At 39.4% G+C, this 14,410-nt stretch overlaps 1 protein-coding gene across 1 annotated transcript in view; it reads left to right on the forward strand.

The window, feature by feature from the left end:
• Positions 1-13,547, forward strand: part of NUDT3 (nudix hydrolase 3) — a 35,492-nt gene extending 21,945 nt beyond the window's left edge. Inside the window, exons 2-5 of the mRNA XM_054027701.1 lie at positions 2,822-2,932; positions 9,206-9,250; positions 9,900-9,984; positions 10,933-13,547. Coding sequence (XP_053883676.1) covers positions 2,822-2,932; positions 9,206-9,250; positions 9,900-9,984; positions 10,933-11,111 — 420 coding nt within the window. The 3' untranslated portion in view covers positions 11,112-13,547. The remainder of the gene's footprint in view (positions 1-2,821; positions 2,933-9,205; positions 9,251-9,899; positions 9,985-10,932) is intronic.
• Positions 13,548-14,410: the final 863 nt, after the last annotated feature.

A 14,410-nucleotide genomic window follows, 5' to 3' on the forward strand; every position in this document is an offset into this window, starting at 1 on the left:
TAAATTCCAGAAAGATTCTGTCTGCACTGGGCACATTCCAGTTTGGGGCTGAGCAGGACTTTACCTGTAATTGCCGCTCTGGGTTGCTGTGGGCGGTGCTGGGTCTGGGTCAGGTTACTGGAACTGAGATCAGGGAGCTTTTGAAAATATTGACTAACTGCTCGATAAGTGTGCACTGAAATGAGGCAAGAGTCCTGTGGAAAAAATGGTATATGATCACACATTTAAAGATTGTGTAATAGTGCAAACACACGAGAGAGCTGAATTAAGATCTCACAGGCAACCTTAATTCTGGCATTCCTGAACTTTTGAGTGCTTGATTTTGCAATCTTAATGTTCTTTTAACATAGTTTTTATGTAATATTAGTGTAACTTGTGAGTAAGCTTTTTAGCTAACAGAAAAAGAACATTATTTTGCAAATTGATCAGTTAGACAAGACTGTATAAACTGTCAAAAGTGGATGGAACTCTGTAAGTCTTAAGTTTGCTTTCACACAAATGTGATTTTTTGAATGCCATATGTACAGTCATATGCATGTAGAATTTCTCATGCTAATTTGCTTTAATCTTTCAATTCTTACTAAATATATGTAAATCAGCATTTACACAGTAAGGCATAGGCTTAGTCTTTTCTGCAGCTTAGCTCTGAAATGTTTGAGTGAAACTATTACAGTTGGCCTGTAACCTAATTGGACTGTTGTGTCGGAAAGTTTGCGGAACGGTTGCATTAGTTCAGAGCTACTTTGGTAATTGTGCCAGTAAAATAGAGATATGTAACATGATGGCTTGGAGTGGAATGAGTGAATAAACATCACGGGTAAGTCTACAGGTTTTGTTTTTGCTTGTCTGTCTTCTTGTGGATGAATCGCAGCCAGATTCAGTAAACACAATGTCCAGGTATTCCTTGGGGGAACTTTCAGCCATCTGGGATTAACAGTTAGCATTTGTTTATGGGAGAGGATAAGCAAACAAATAAAACCACATTATATTTCATAGCAGAACATTAGAGTAAAAGGTGCTCCAAAGAACCACCTCAAAAATACATATTTAGGAGAAATCTGAGTAGGAGCAATTCAAGTTATGTTCAAACCTATTTTGCTGGTTCACAAGCTCAACTCTGTTGAAATGGGAACGTGTGTGTGTGCGTATATATGTATATAATATTACTCTTTCTAGCCTGATGAAACTCAGACATTTCAGATATTGCTTTTCACAGATCTAATTGGTGGTGTGGTGGTTTGTTTTTTTGTTTTGTTTTTATATTCTATCCTATCTGAGGCAGAGGAAACTGAGTGCTGATCACAGGACTGCCTCTTATGGTGCCTGATCCACAAGGCAGCAGGGAGAGAATGGACAGGATTAGCTAGGATCCCTTCCTGTCAGTCCCAAGGGTCAGAAGAAGCCAGAAAGCGGTATAAGAGTTGGGATACACGTGTAATTTTAAATAAAAGGTGTGCAATTACTTGCCTAACATGTTTATTCTCTTAGTGCAGTACTGCATAGAGTGTACATTCAGGGGGAAACTTTTCAAAGGCAAAAGGGAAGTTGGGCATCCAACTTGAAAATCTTTCCATTAAACTATCAAAATTAGCAGTTTACAAGGGCAAGTTACCTTAATTCTGTGCCCAACCAACTTTACATGAAACGGGACTTTTTTTTTTTTTTTTAATGTAGGTGTGGACAGGTGCAAAGTAGTGGTAAAGCGTCTTGACTGTTGGATACTGTATTGTGATGTCTTGAAGTTTAAACAGTATATGATATTGACTTGCAATGTTTCAGAGTAGCAGCTGTGTTAGTCTGTATCCACAAAAAGAACAGGAGTACTTGTGACACCTTAGAAATTAACAAATTTATTTGAGCATAACTTTCGTGGGCTACAGCCCATTTCATCAGATGCATGTAGTGGAAAATACAGTAGAAAGATATATATATACATACATACACAGAGAACATGAAACAATGAGTGTTACCATACACACTATAAGGAAGGAGAGTGATCAGTTAAGGTGAGCTATTATCAGCAGGAGAGAGAAAGAACTGTTCATAGTGGTAATGAAAATGGCCCATTTCCAGCAATTGACAAGGAGATGTGAGGAACCATAGGGGGGGAAAGATAAGCATGGGGAAATAGTTTTACTTTGTGTAATGGCCCATCCATTCCCAGTCTTTATTCAAGCCTAATTTAATGGTGTCCAATTTGTGCCATTTTCATTACCACTACAAACAGTTCTTTTTCTCTCCTGCTGATAATAGCTCACCTTAACTGATCACTCTCCTTATAGTGTGTATGGTAACACCCATTGGTGTGTGTGTGTGTGTGTGTGTGTCTTCCTACTGTATTTTCCACTACATGCATCCGATGAAGTGGGCTGTAGCCCACGAAAGCTTATGGTCAAATAAATTTGTTCGTCTCTAAGGTGCCACAAGTACTCCTGTTCTTTTGACTTGCAATGATGCGCTTTGATGCTATGTGAAATTGCTCACCTTAATTTTGTGGTGCTCAGCCTCCATTTATTTTGTCTTTTCAAGATTTGAGTATCCTTGTTCCAGAGTAGTAGTGGTTGGAGTAGTTTGGAGAACTTGGAGTAGCTTACTAAATAGAGAGTATGTGCAACTGTCTAAATAGGATGGGGTTAGGGAAAGCTCGGCCTCAGAAGGAAGAAGCAGAATATTTTTCAGAACCCCAATTTGACCAGTTTTAGGGGTCATATATGAGAACTTATATTTTTTTAAGCCAGGTCCCACAAAAGCATACTACATGAGAGTACACATATCAGTTGCACTCTGTTTTGCTTTGAAATATAACCCTTTTCGTTGGCAGGTGCTCTTGGTGAGCAGTAGTCGCCATCCAGACAGATGGATTGTCCCAGGAGGTGGCATGGAGCCCGAGGAGGAGCCCAACGTGGCTGCTGTGCGGGAAGTCTGTGAAGAGGTATGTACCCAACAAGAACAGAACACCTGGAATCACTCTATGGTCGGTAGTTGGCTCTATTTTCATATCCTTTTCCATTCTTGTTTTTCCTTTCCTTCCCCTGCTGCCAAAATAATCTGCATGTTGTGAAAAATATTTTCAGTCTGTTGGTTCATTTTTCAGTATACCTGCAATTTATTAGAGGTACTAATAGTGCTTGCATTTTTAGTGACATTGTCTGTTACTGTACTTTTCTATCTTCATATCCTTAAGGGTAAAAATCATTTAAAGCAAAGTGCAAAGCTCATGTATAATAGAGAACTGACTACAGTTCTATAAATGTATAACTTCTAAATTGAACACTACAGGATATATGTTGGGCACAGAACAGAATATTCTCATCACAAATGGAATTAAGATTGAATGGGGGTCTTGGTATCTATTTAAGAAACTTACAAATATATGTCTAATGATAATCTTTTTCCTTCATCTAACTGTGCAAAATACATAAATTCTCTTTAGTAATATGGACATGGTATGTCTCATAGGTCCCAAAAAAGCTAAACAGTGGTTTAAGTTTAAGACTGTCCCATCTCATTTCTTGCTGTGAAGAGACAATCTTCCATTCCCCATACAGCCTTCACTTTCAGTAGTCTTTTGTGTCCTGTTTGTTTTGTATCTAATAAAGTGATACAGTTCCTGGCTACTGTTACTAGAATTTAAAATGTCTTTTCAAATGGTTGCTGGTACTTCTCTTGTACACACACCCCAAATATAATGCAGGTATCCTGTTTTTTTTTTTAAAATAAGAAAATAATGTTTTGTTAGTGTTAGGTGGGAGGAAATGAAGGTGTGATGTGAAGACAACGAAAAAATAGGTTTGAAGACGAGATAGTTGTGGGAGGAGAAGAAAGGGGAAGGGTCATGCATGATGCCAAAGTTAGACAGTGGAAGAAAATAGGAATTGAGAAGAAAGGTAGTACAGTTGTTTAAAAAAGGCTCTCTTGTTCAAGAGAAGCACTGCCTTTTGTCCGAGACCTTTAACTGAAAGAAGTTAAAATGAAGCTCTATTGTTTTAAGTTGAATTTTACATTGTATAGTTAATAAAATGCAGTTTCTTAAAAAAACAGAGCTTCAGAAAAGACGTGTCCTTACAGAATTGTCCATGAGTTGGTATAGAAGATTTTAATGGTACCTTTCAAATCATTGAGGCCCATTTATTGGGGAACAAATTAAAATAGTGTTTTGGCCCAATAAACAGGTGTGTGTTTTTTTGTGTGTTTTGTTTTGTTTTTTAAATCCTGTGTGGATATCCAGAGACTGGTCATGAAAATAATTAGAGGCATGGAAAGACTTCTTATCATTTAGCGCTCCCCTCATACGGGATTGTTCTGGAAGGAGAGGTGACAGGTATACAGAATTCTATAGAAAAAATAAATTGAGCACTCCTGTAGATGCTGCTTCAGTTAGAAGAATGAGGTACATTCAATTAAATTTAAAGGCAACACATTAAAAACTGATAAAAGAATATTATTTTACATAACATGCATGATATCTAACAGTGAGCTCCACAGATTAACTGAAGCCATGAGCTGTTCAGGGATTTGGGAAGGATTAGATGTTCATATAGATAACAAGGAGGTCCACAATTGCATAAAATAACACTTAAAATGTTTTTATAAGGGTTATAAACCATCATGCTACAGGGCATAAGTCAACAGCTAACTGTTGAGAGTTTGGAGGAAACTTCCCCCATAGGCAAATTATTTCATATTTGTCAACTATGGAATTTCTTGCATTGTCTTCTGAAGCATCTGGAAATGTCTGCTGTCAGACAAGATGCTGGACTAAGTGGTCTCCTGGTCTGGTCTAATACAGCAGTTTCTGTGTATCTATTCAGAGGTCCTCAAAATCTACATATCAGAATTAAAAATCCTTATGTATACCACCCGCTGTATACACTCTAAGCCTCTTAATATCAAAATGTCTTTCCTTTTTAACTCTTCCATAAAGATCTGTATTAGGAAATAACTGCCATTTTTTAAATGAACTAACCGCACATTGGCACCCTACTTTATTCCTGTTAAAGAAGCGGGTTCATGTACCTTTGAAGTATTTAAAACTCAACTAAAATATTGCAAGTATTTGAAGAACGCTTGAGAGTTTTTTTCAAAAATTTCTACTCCTGCTTCCCCTCATATTATGCTTTGTGCTGAAAGTCAGATAAGGTTAGAGCTGAGATTGTCTTCCTTCCCCCAGTTGTGTAGTGAGGAGGATTGTGGAGCAGGGTATTGAACTTTGTACTTTGTTCACCTCCATTGTATAACTAGGCCCATGGCATTTGGTTTCAAATGCAGGTGGGGTTAATTGTGCTTGTGAAAATCCTTGGCAGCACCCAGCTGTCTCTTATAGCAATTATTTGCCTGCATACCATGGAAAGAATAAAATGGTTATGTTTTAAAAAGAACCTCTCTTCCCAAAGCCACTAGTTCTTCTGAGGTCTATTTTTGTTGGGGTGTTCTTTTGTTTGTGTTTTTCTATGAAGATAGCATTTTCCATCTGCTCATATCTTTGAAATAGAGGAGAAACTACTCAGTTTTCTTGTTCCCAAGCTGTAACATGGCACACTGAACTTGAGCTACTAATAATCAAGACTATAGCAAAATATGATGCTGGCAAAAGACAAATGATAGAGTTTAACCAGGCTAGTGAAACATGTTCTACTTGGGGACACAGCCCTGCTTTATGACCAGATCGCTATTAATAATTAAGCTATTTGATATTGAAGTCAAAGGTTCGTTGAGCAGATCCATGGCTTCACCTTTCAAATCCTAAAATAAATCTGCATTGACCCTCCCTTTTTCTGGCAGCTGAGAGCCTTGGAGAAGCTGCTCTCTTTCCATGACAGCTCAGTGGTTGAAAGGAAGCCTTGGCATGGACTCCATTTGCAGTGAAGAAACTGGTTTGGGCTGGCTGAGATAATCCCCTCTTGCTCAGCTGGTGTTTGCTTGCTCACATGTATTGCTGCCGAATGAGACTGTAATTCAAACTGTGGCAGCCTAGCAGGGTTGAGTTGCTTTGAGTGAAGTACCTGCCTCCTTGAATGCTGCTCAACAAACAATAAACATCACAAGTGCCAAAAGGAGCAGGGTTACAGGAACAGCTGACCACTGCAGCACCCAGTGGTATTTCTAGTGATTTCAGATTCCACCTCTGCCCTCAATCTGTCAAATGCTGACATGATGAAGACTCCTCTCGAATGAACTTCAGAAGAGTGATCTATTGTGTGTAGTTACCTGGTAGAGGACTATATGATCACTGCAGCAGCTGATTATAACTTCTTAATCCAGCGAATGCAATCATTAAATGCTACTTAGCTATCTTCCAATATGCCAGTTATAATTGTGCAGTGTATAATACTTACAGAAAATATGAAATCTCAGTCTTATGATCACAGAATTACTTTGTACGTGCTAAAATGCTAGCCTGGGGGCCTGTCATATGATGGGCATATTCTGTTACTGGATTTGGGAAGCTGAGGTGCCCAGTTTGGAACGCTAATTTGGCAGAGGCATTGGTCCAAAGCGATGGCTTATCAGAGTATCCGTTTTGCCTGGAACTCAGGACTATTCTGTAAGCCTTAAAATAATTCATCCCATCGCTTGATTTCAGAAGTTTTTGAAGGGCAGTAATTGGATTGTTGTGTTATGGGGGCACTAGTAGGAGCTCTTTTCTGATGAGAATTGATCCCCAGACATTTTTGGGACAACTGCATCCACCTCCTACATATAGGGAGGTGGTAAATTGGCTGAGCAGGTAGATCCATCTGGCTCCTTTGCAGCCCACCTCCTGGGCTGCTGCGGATTCGTGGCTCCCTGGGCCTGCAGGAACTTTGGCAGCCCACCTGACAGGCTCCCCAGGATTTCAGGACCTCAGCTGGCTATCTCCCCACCTAGTTCCCTAGGCTTCCCACCTGGTAGCGAGTCTTCTCAGGTGGCTGGCTACCCAGCTCTCTGGGCTGCCAGCCTGATGGCGGGCACCCTAGGGTGCAAGGGAACTGGCTGGAAATGTTGAAAAAATTCCATTTCAGGTCTCCTGAAATGAACTTTTTCAATTGTTTCCATTCCATAGGAAAATGCATTTCTAACTTTTTGTTCAGATCCAGAATGAAATGTGAAATTTCCTACAGGAAAGAAACTCTGGTTTCTACACAGTTCTACATTTAAATATAATAGTCTTGTGCAGCCATTTTCACTTTTTTCTCTCACTATTTGAATTCATCCTTTTATGAGAGGTTGTTTTATCTTGCATCAGCTAATGAAATATTTGATGTGAATTCCAACACTGGTTTTACATGTAAGAATAGAGCATATGAAGAATTAGAAAATCTGCTGTCTGCACAGATGCATTTGAATTTCACGTGTCTCCAGTTCCACTGTAGTACAATTAACCTTGAATTATAATTAGCTTATCACAGTCATCGTGGTATGTAAATGCCTTATTCGCTGGATATACAAAAATACAAGTACTCCGACTTTAAATATTGGATGTGACTACAAAGATTTCCCAGGCTGTTGAACCGAAGCTGTAAGGATCCCATGTGTTTATAAGAACTGATTTGAACCTGCAGGTGGCAAACATCAATGGTAACTTAAAATGTACTTTTAATCTGCTGTAACCTTCATTGCTAGCAAAATTAATTGCTAATGAAGGGTAGGGTAGGAAGGTTAGAAACAGTAATGGGGAACCCTAAATTTTAAACTACCCTAACTAATCCTGTGTACTTTAAAGCTGGGGTTACAAGGTATTTAGCACATCTGGCACATCAACATTCATATGCCCTTTCATGCTTTGATTTGTGGGCTCTAAAGTTTTACCCCCCCCCTTTTTTTAACATAACTGCACTCAAACAAAACAAAAATAATAATTCTACATTTGTAAGTTGCACTTTCATGCTAGGGATGGCACTACAGTACTTTTATATATTTGAAAATGTAGAAAAACATCCAAAATATTTATAATTTGAATGTCAAGTATCAGAGAGGTAGCCGTGTTAGTCTGGAGCTGTAAAAAGCAACAAAGAGTCCTTTGGCACCTTTATAGACTAACAAATGTATTGGAGCATAAGCTTTCGTGGGTGAATACTCACTTAGTCAGACGCATGACAAAGTGGGTATTCACCCACGAAAGCTCATGCTGCAATACGTCTGTTAGTCTATAAAGTGCCACAGGACTTGTTGTTGCTTTTTGCATAATTTGAGTGGGTATTCTATTATTGTGTAACAGTATGAATAAAACTGATTAATCGCAACTATTATTTTAATCTTGTGATTATTTTTAATTGTTCTAATGTATTTAAAATTATTGTAATAGATATTGTAAGGTTAGGCCATATAATATGTTGATATTTTAAATTTAATTTAAATATATGTATTTAAAATTTTACTTAATTTAAATAACAAATCCAATTTAAATACATGTCCGATTTTCTTTTTAATCTATAAATTTGATCATCCACACTACTATGGTAGTTATAAGATAGCAGAGAATTAAGTCCACAGACTTACATACCCAACAATGCGGGTAAAGGAAAGGGTAAAACAAACATTTTGCCCAAAAAGCCCTTAAGGATATATTTGGCCGTTATCTAAAATAGCAAATTTCATATCTTGTAATTCACCACCAGTATTTGTGATGGAAGCTGTATTGTAGATAGGATTCAATTGATTTTACCTGAGGTTTCTCACTCTAAAGTTTTCTAGTATGGACTCAGCCTTTGAACCCAAGTAGACCAAAGTAAAACAACTGAAATTCCAACCCACATTTTCTTCAGCTCAGCTGCAAGGAAATAAAAGCTTACTGTAGAACAGGTGGTGTTGCTGCAGACTGCTTTTTGCATCTGACACAAACTTATTTTCAGCTTTGAAACCCAAGCCTGCAGATCTTAGAGATCTTCAGCCTTTTTCCCTTTATTTTAAGCAAGTTTTATCTGGGCTCAAACTGTGCTGAGCATGTTGTTCTGTTCAATTTGCCATATAAGAGCTGTTGGATCATCGAGGGTATCTCGATATGCAGTTGTCAAACTGATTTTTCTCTCTAAAATGGATCCCAGGCTTTTGGGACTCGTGCTACAGTTACATCATCCCTCTGGTGATTACACTGTTTTCATGTGAATTGACTGCTTTCAACATTTGCTTCCTGTTTTTACAAACCTTGCTGTCACACTGGAAATAAGGAAATGAGCTGAGCTGTAGTTAAAAACATTAAACCTCCTTCTGTTTGTACTTTCTGTAGGCTGGAGTGAAAGGGACATTAGGAAGATTAGTAGGAATTTTTGAGGTAAGTTTATTGAAATATCTGTTCAGGTTGTAAAGTCTTGCTGCAAAAATGTCATTTTAGTGAAACTTTTTTCGAAGCTTGCAGCAGTATGCATGTTGGCCAAACTAGACAACCAGGTTTGGAGGGAAGGCACCGTGTGTGTGTGTGTGTGTGTGTGTGTGGAGCTTGATCCCCCCCCCCCGCCCCAGAGGTGCTGAGTGCTCAGTTTCCACTTCAGGTGGGATAGCTGGTGATCATCAGCAATCAAAATCAGATCTCTTATTAAATAACGCCATTCACCGGCAGTACAGAGCACGACTTCATGTAATAGTGTTGGGCCTATTTATTGTGTGTGGACTATAGTATGCTACTTCATCCTAATGCCACTTATTGTAGTCCCTTGATTTTATACACACTAACCCTTTCTGAACAACTTTCTTGATCTTGAAATGGGAGACCACTGATTGTAGTTTTGTAGACTAAATAAGGTCACTACTTAAAGGAAGACTTGCACTATCCCACCTTCTCGAGGCTGCTTTAAGTTGTCCATCCCCCCTCTCTCCCTCCCCCCCCCCCCCCCAAAAAAAAAAAAAAAAACAGGGTTTAGGATTTTATTTAGGTGTTGTCTTCTTGGCTGCTCTGCCATAATCCTGTCCATTTTGCCTTTCAGAATCGGGACAGGAAACACAGAACATATGTTTATGCACTTATTGTCACAGACGTGTTGGAAGACTGGGAGGACTCTGTCAATATTGGTAAGACCTTCATGCTTGTTAGCATTACTGGTGTACGTCTTCCCTCTCATACAGAAGCATGCCAACTCCCCGCCCTTTACTGTGATTGTTAGAATAGTTGAATTCTATTGACTTGTCCTTTTGAAAACAAAAATATTATCATGTTGTTGATTCCTTCTTCCTTCCCTGGTCCTTTGAGTCATCTCGGTGGGTTTATATAGAGACTCATGTTTTGTCTAATTCTTGCACTTCTGTTTGACCACTCACTCCTGAAAGCGGTGCGTTTAAATCCTTATCAGATCCCCAAACGAAAATGAGTTTGTCAATGTAATTCCTGCAGGATGCTTGCTAACACTCTTAAAAACCCACATATAATTGGGCTCATCTTGCAGGCTCTCCTCAGGAGAGGTCTCAATACAAAGAGACAAATGCTGTACAAGAGGATTGAGATGCCTTGAAGAAAAAGCACTTTCTCATGCCAAGCCAGGTTTCAGAGAGTGCCATCTTTTCCTCCTTTTCAGGAGCATGTCATTTAAAAAGAGAAAATTGTTAGATGATAGATGAAGTTCAAAATTTGTTATGAATTCCCTTAAAATCGGTGGTGTTTTTATATTTTTCTATCCCACTCAAAAATCATGGAAATAACATTTAAAAAAATAAATCTCCGGATCCGAAACCCCCATCAATTGGATGGTGGGCTTACTTTGAACATCTTTTGTGGAAGGTTGGAGGCATCTGTGTTATACTTGGCTAGGGGGACCCTTCAGTCGCTATGAGATCAAAAGACTAATGAGAGAAGTCTCTTGAGATTTTTGAATTGGCATTGGGCTGCAAGCCCACTTCATTGTTCCACTTTAATCACAGTTGACATGGACAGAATGCTAGTTAACAGCAAAAACTTCACAGAAGGGATAAATGTCTATCTTTAGTCCTCTTACTGCGTTTACTAATTTATTTCTCTACCCACAGGAAGGAAAAGGGAATGGTTTAAGATAGAAGATGCTAAAGAAGTTCTGAAGTCCCACAAACCAGTGCAGGCCTCATACTTTGAAACCTTGAGACAAGGCTGTTTGGCAAACAACGGCACTCCTGTCATGACCGCTTCATACACTGACTCTAACGAGAGCTCTGTCTCTGACATCAGATGACTGAAGACGTCCCTATAAAAGAGAGTTTTGGAAAATAGACTGAAACATGGATTTCCCCCCTCCTCCCTCTCCCACCCCCTTTCACATGCTTCCTCTGTCGAACAAGGCATGGGCAGCGGCCTGTGGCAAAGCAAGTGTTAAGAGTGTTGCAGTTTAGTGCAAGGTGGGGTTTTTTGCTTTTTTTGGATATGTATTTTGTAAAATACATTTTGTGCATGAAGTGCCCCTTTCCCTTTACACCGCTACCCTGGCCTGGAGAGCGACGCTGCTCGTTTTGCCTCTGCCTTGTGTTCTGACGTGTTCCCATATGTGTCATCCCAGCCATAGCCAGACATTTTTCTTTTTTTTAATTAAAGACTGCAAATGTGAGATCAATTCTTTAAGTCTTAGTCTGTACTGTAAGGTGCTGTTCAGACCTGTGGTGGTCACTTTCAGCGCATATGTATAAACAATTTTTTTAGATGGAGGAATCTAACTTTTTAATTTTGCGGGAATTTTTTAAAACCTGGGCTACTTGTGAAAAGAGGGTTTCATAATTAATCTGTTTGCCTTGTTTTTTTAAATACAAAAATTTTTGTGACCATGCTAGTGGCTGGGCCAGTTTACTCCCCCCCATAAGCCCCTGAAACTTAGTGCAGTGACATTTTAAGGTCAGAGCAAAGTTTTGATCACCTTCAGACATCCCTGGTGCTCAGTTCCTTCTCCTATAGATTCAGCCAACATTTCTGCTTTTATATTAGAATGAAACGCAAAGAATTGGTCTTTACCGCCCAGCCAAAAGCAAACAGCCTCAGAAACACTATGATAGAAACTGAATTTTGGCCTCAATGGTAGGAATCAGGGATTCAAAGTGGGGTTAAAATCTAACCAACTGGAGCTTCAAGTACCAATGCTGCCCTGCTGTTTTGGAATTCTTTCCCACTTGCTGCATATTGCTGATGTCTCTTCTTGTCCACATGCCTTACACTGTGCTCAAATGGGTATTGTAATTTGTGCTAAAGCATCGGATTGTACTTAGAGTGTCATTGCACAAACCTGTGGGGGATGTCCCTGAAAAGAAGTCTTGGGGGGGGGGGAAAATCAGGTGTTGAATCTCTTGTATGTGTCATTGCAGCTCTTACAATTGCACCACAGAGCATACTCAGAATGTTAAAACTATCATCCTCTGTGACAAAGGTACAGCTGGCTCCCAAGCAGAAATGCTAGTGTGGAGAAGTACATCATTTAATAGGATAGTTGCCCTGATGCATTGGCACAATTCATGTTTTGTTTGTTTGTTTTTTACTGATGTAAGTTTCATGCTGTCTTGATTTGCCAACAGTGTTGTCTAGTTGGGAAATAAAATGGAAAGGGTTGGGCTGGAGGGTGGGAGGGTAGGGGAAGGTTTGGGAGGGGCATTAGTTAATCCCTGGCTTGGGACAGGAGCTAGTTGCTGCATTTGGTAACTTCTCCTTTGTCAGAGCATAGCCAAGATGTGAAATTAAATCTGCAGTACTCTTCCTTATATTTAACAGAAATTATTTTAATAAATACTCATACTTTTCAAGAGCATTCTTTCTTCCCATTAAGCACTTACAATATAAAATTCTGATAGACCTATCAATGGAGCAGGGGTAATGGGAATTGGTATTTTCACTACTTTGGCAAGAGGCTGTTCAATTTGAGATCCCATTCTGTTCCTTTACTTGTTCTCCCTACTTTCATCAGTATGGGATAGCAAGGCCAAAAGCAGTGCCAGTGATCACCAACATGAAAAGGCACACAAGAAAAGGCTGAGGGGCATTATTCAAGAAGTAGTTTGAAACTGAGCATCTGGAATTCAGCCTAAATTACACCAGTTCTGTTCACTTCAACTTAGAAACAAATGTACAGTCCCTTCTTAGTTTTTGTTGATCAGCCTGAACATAACTCTAAAAAGGGCTTGAATAATATATCCAGAAATGGACAAGAAAGTAAAAGAATCCTCTCTTTCTGAGCCGTTAGCGGCGCCTAACAACACAGCCATCTACTGCCTTCAGTTGAGTTTTTGTCCTTCACTGTATAGATTAATGCATTACAAATGCTTTGCAAAAAAGCAGCTGGTACTCCTGAAAGAGTAACTGCAGTTTTAATATCAATAGCATGCACATTTTTGTTTCCTTAAATCTGAAAATGTTTTTATAGGGCTGTTAAACTGACACTTTAGGGTAGAATATTGTTAATAACTTGCTAGTGGCTTCTTTGTTTGGGTCAGAAAAATAAATTGTGCCAAGAAAGTATTTTAATGTGGCATGAATTGATGCTGTTAATGCAATTCCATTGAATGGCTGGTGTTATGCCTTATTAACTGGAAATAGAAGATTGAGCTCCTGGGGTGGAAGTAGTCTTTATTCAAAAGCTGTGTACTTAAAACAAGCCTTGTTCCTGACTTACATAAATCTTTCTCCCTTATCACCACCTAGAGTTCGCATCTTCCCAATGTCTGAGGTTCTTCTGTAACAATTCGTATAGCCATGTGGTATATTACCGTAAGTAATCTTGTCCAAAATGATACTAAATTGATTTGGGACTCATACTTGAGTTACCTTTCATATGCAAACACATCAGGATTTTAAGATGAGTGCTCTGGCAGCTGTTGGCAGCATGATGTCAGTTAAACCTCTCCAGAGCAAGTCTGACTGACCCGGTGCTTCTGAACGTGCTAGCAAGGGTGGAAATTACCTCCCAAAACAGTGTTGTGTATTGACCCTAAATCTAGAGCTAGGATGTGTCTCAGATCTTCACTTAGTCTGGGAAGTCTGGAGCTACAAAGCTGCAGCCACCACTAGGAAGGTTTCGATGTGTTTGCTTTGGGTCAGAATTTTCCACCTCTCAGACACTAGGGATTCATTATTATGTGTAAGTATTAGGTTTTCTTCAGCACCCCTGAAACAGGATTCTAATGAGAATCGGAGGCCTGGAATTCAGTGCAGTATAGTAAATTCACTCACCTGATCATTTTTCCCAATGTTTTGTCAGCTGCACCTTTATTCCGTACATATATAAAGAGGAGATACTGAAGTACTGGGAGGCAAGACTGCTTACAGGGGAGGAGAAGTTGCTGGATATTGAGATCTTGAAATAATGGTTTTCCTTTTGCATCCTACAGTAGGGCTCAGGGTTGGAGGGTGACAGTGATGCATGGGCATGGAGACATAGGGCTTGTCTACATTAGGGAAACTTGGCAAACATTTCCCACTGTCACGCAGGCTGATTCAGCTCCACCAAAGTTAGTAAAGTTGGGAGCCCTAATCTAGATGGGTTGCAAGCTGCCCACCTGC

Source organism: Malaclemys terrapin, chromosome 4 (genome assembly GCF_027887155.1).
Source record: "Malaclemys terrapin pileata isolate rMalTer1 chromosome 4, rMalTer1.hap1, whole genome shotgun sequence".
In the NCBI taxonomy this organism is placed as follows: Eukaryota; Metazoa; Chordata; order Testudines; family Emydidae; genus Malaclemys; species Malaclemys terrapin.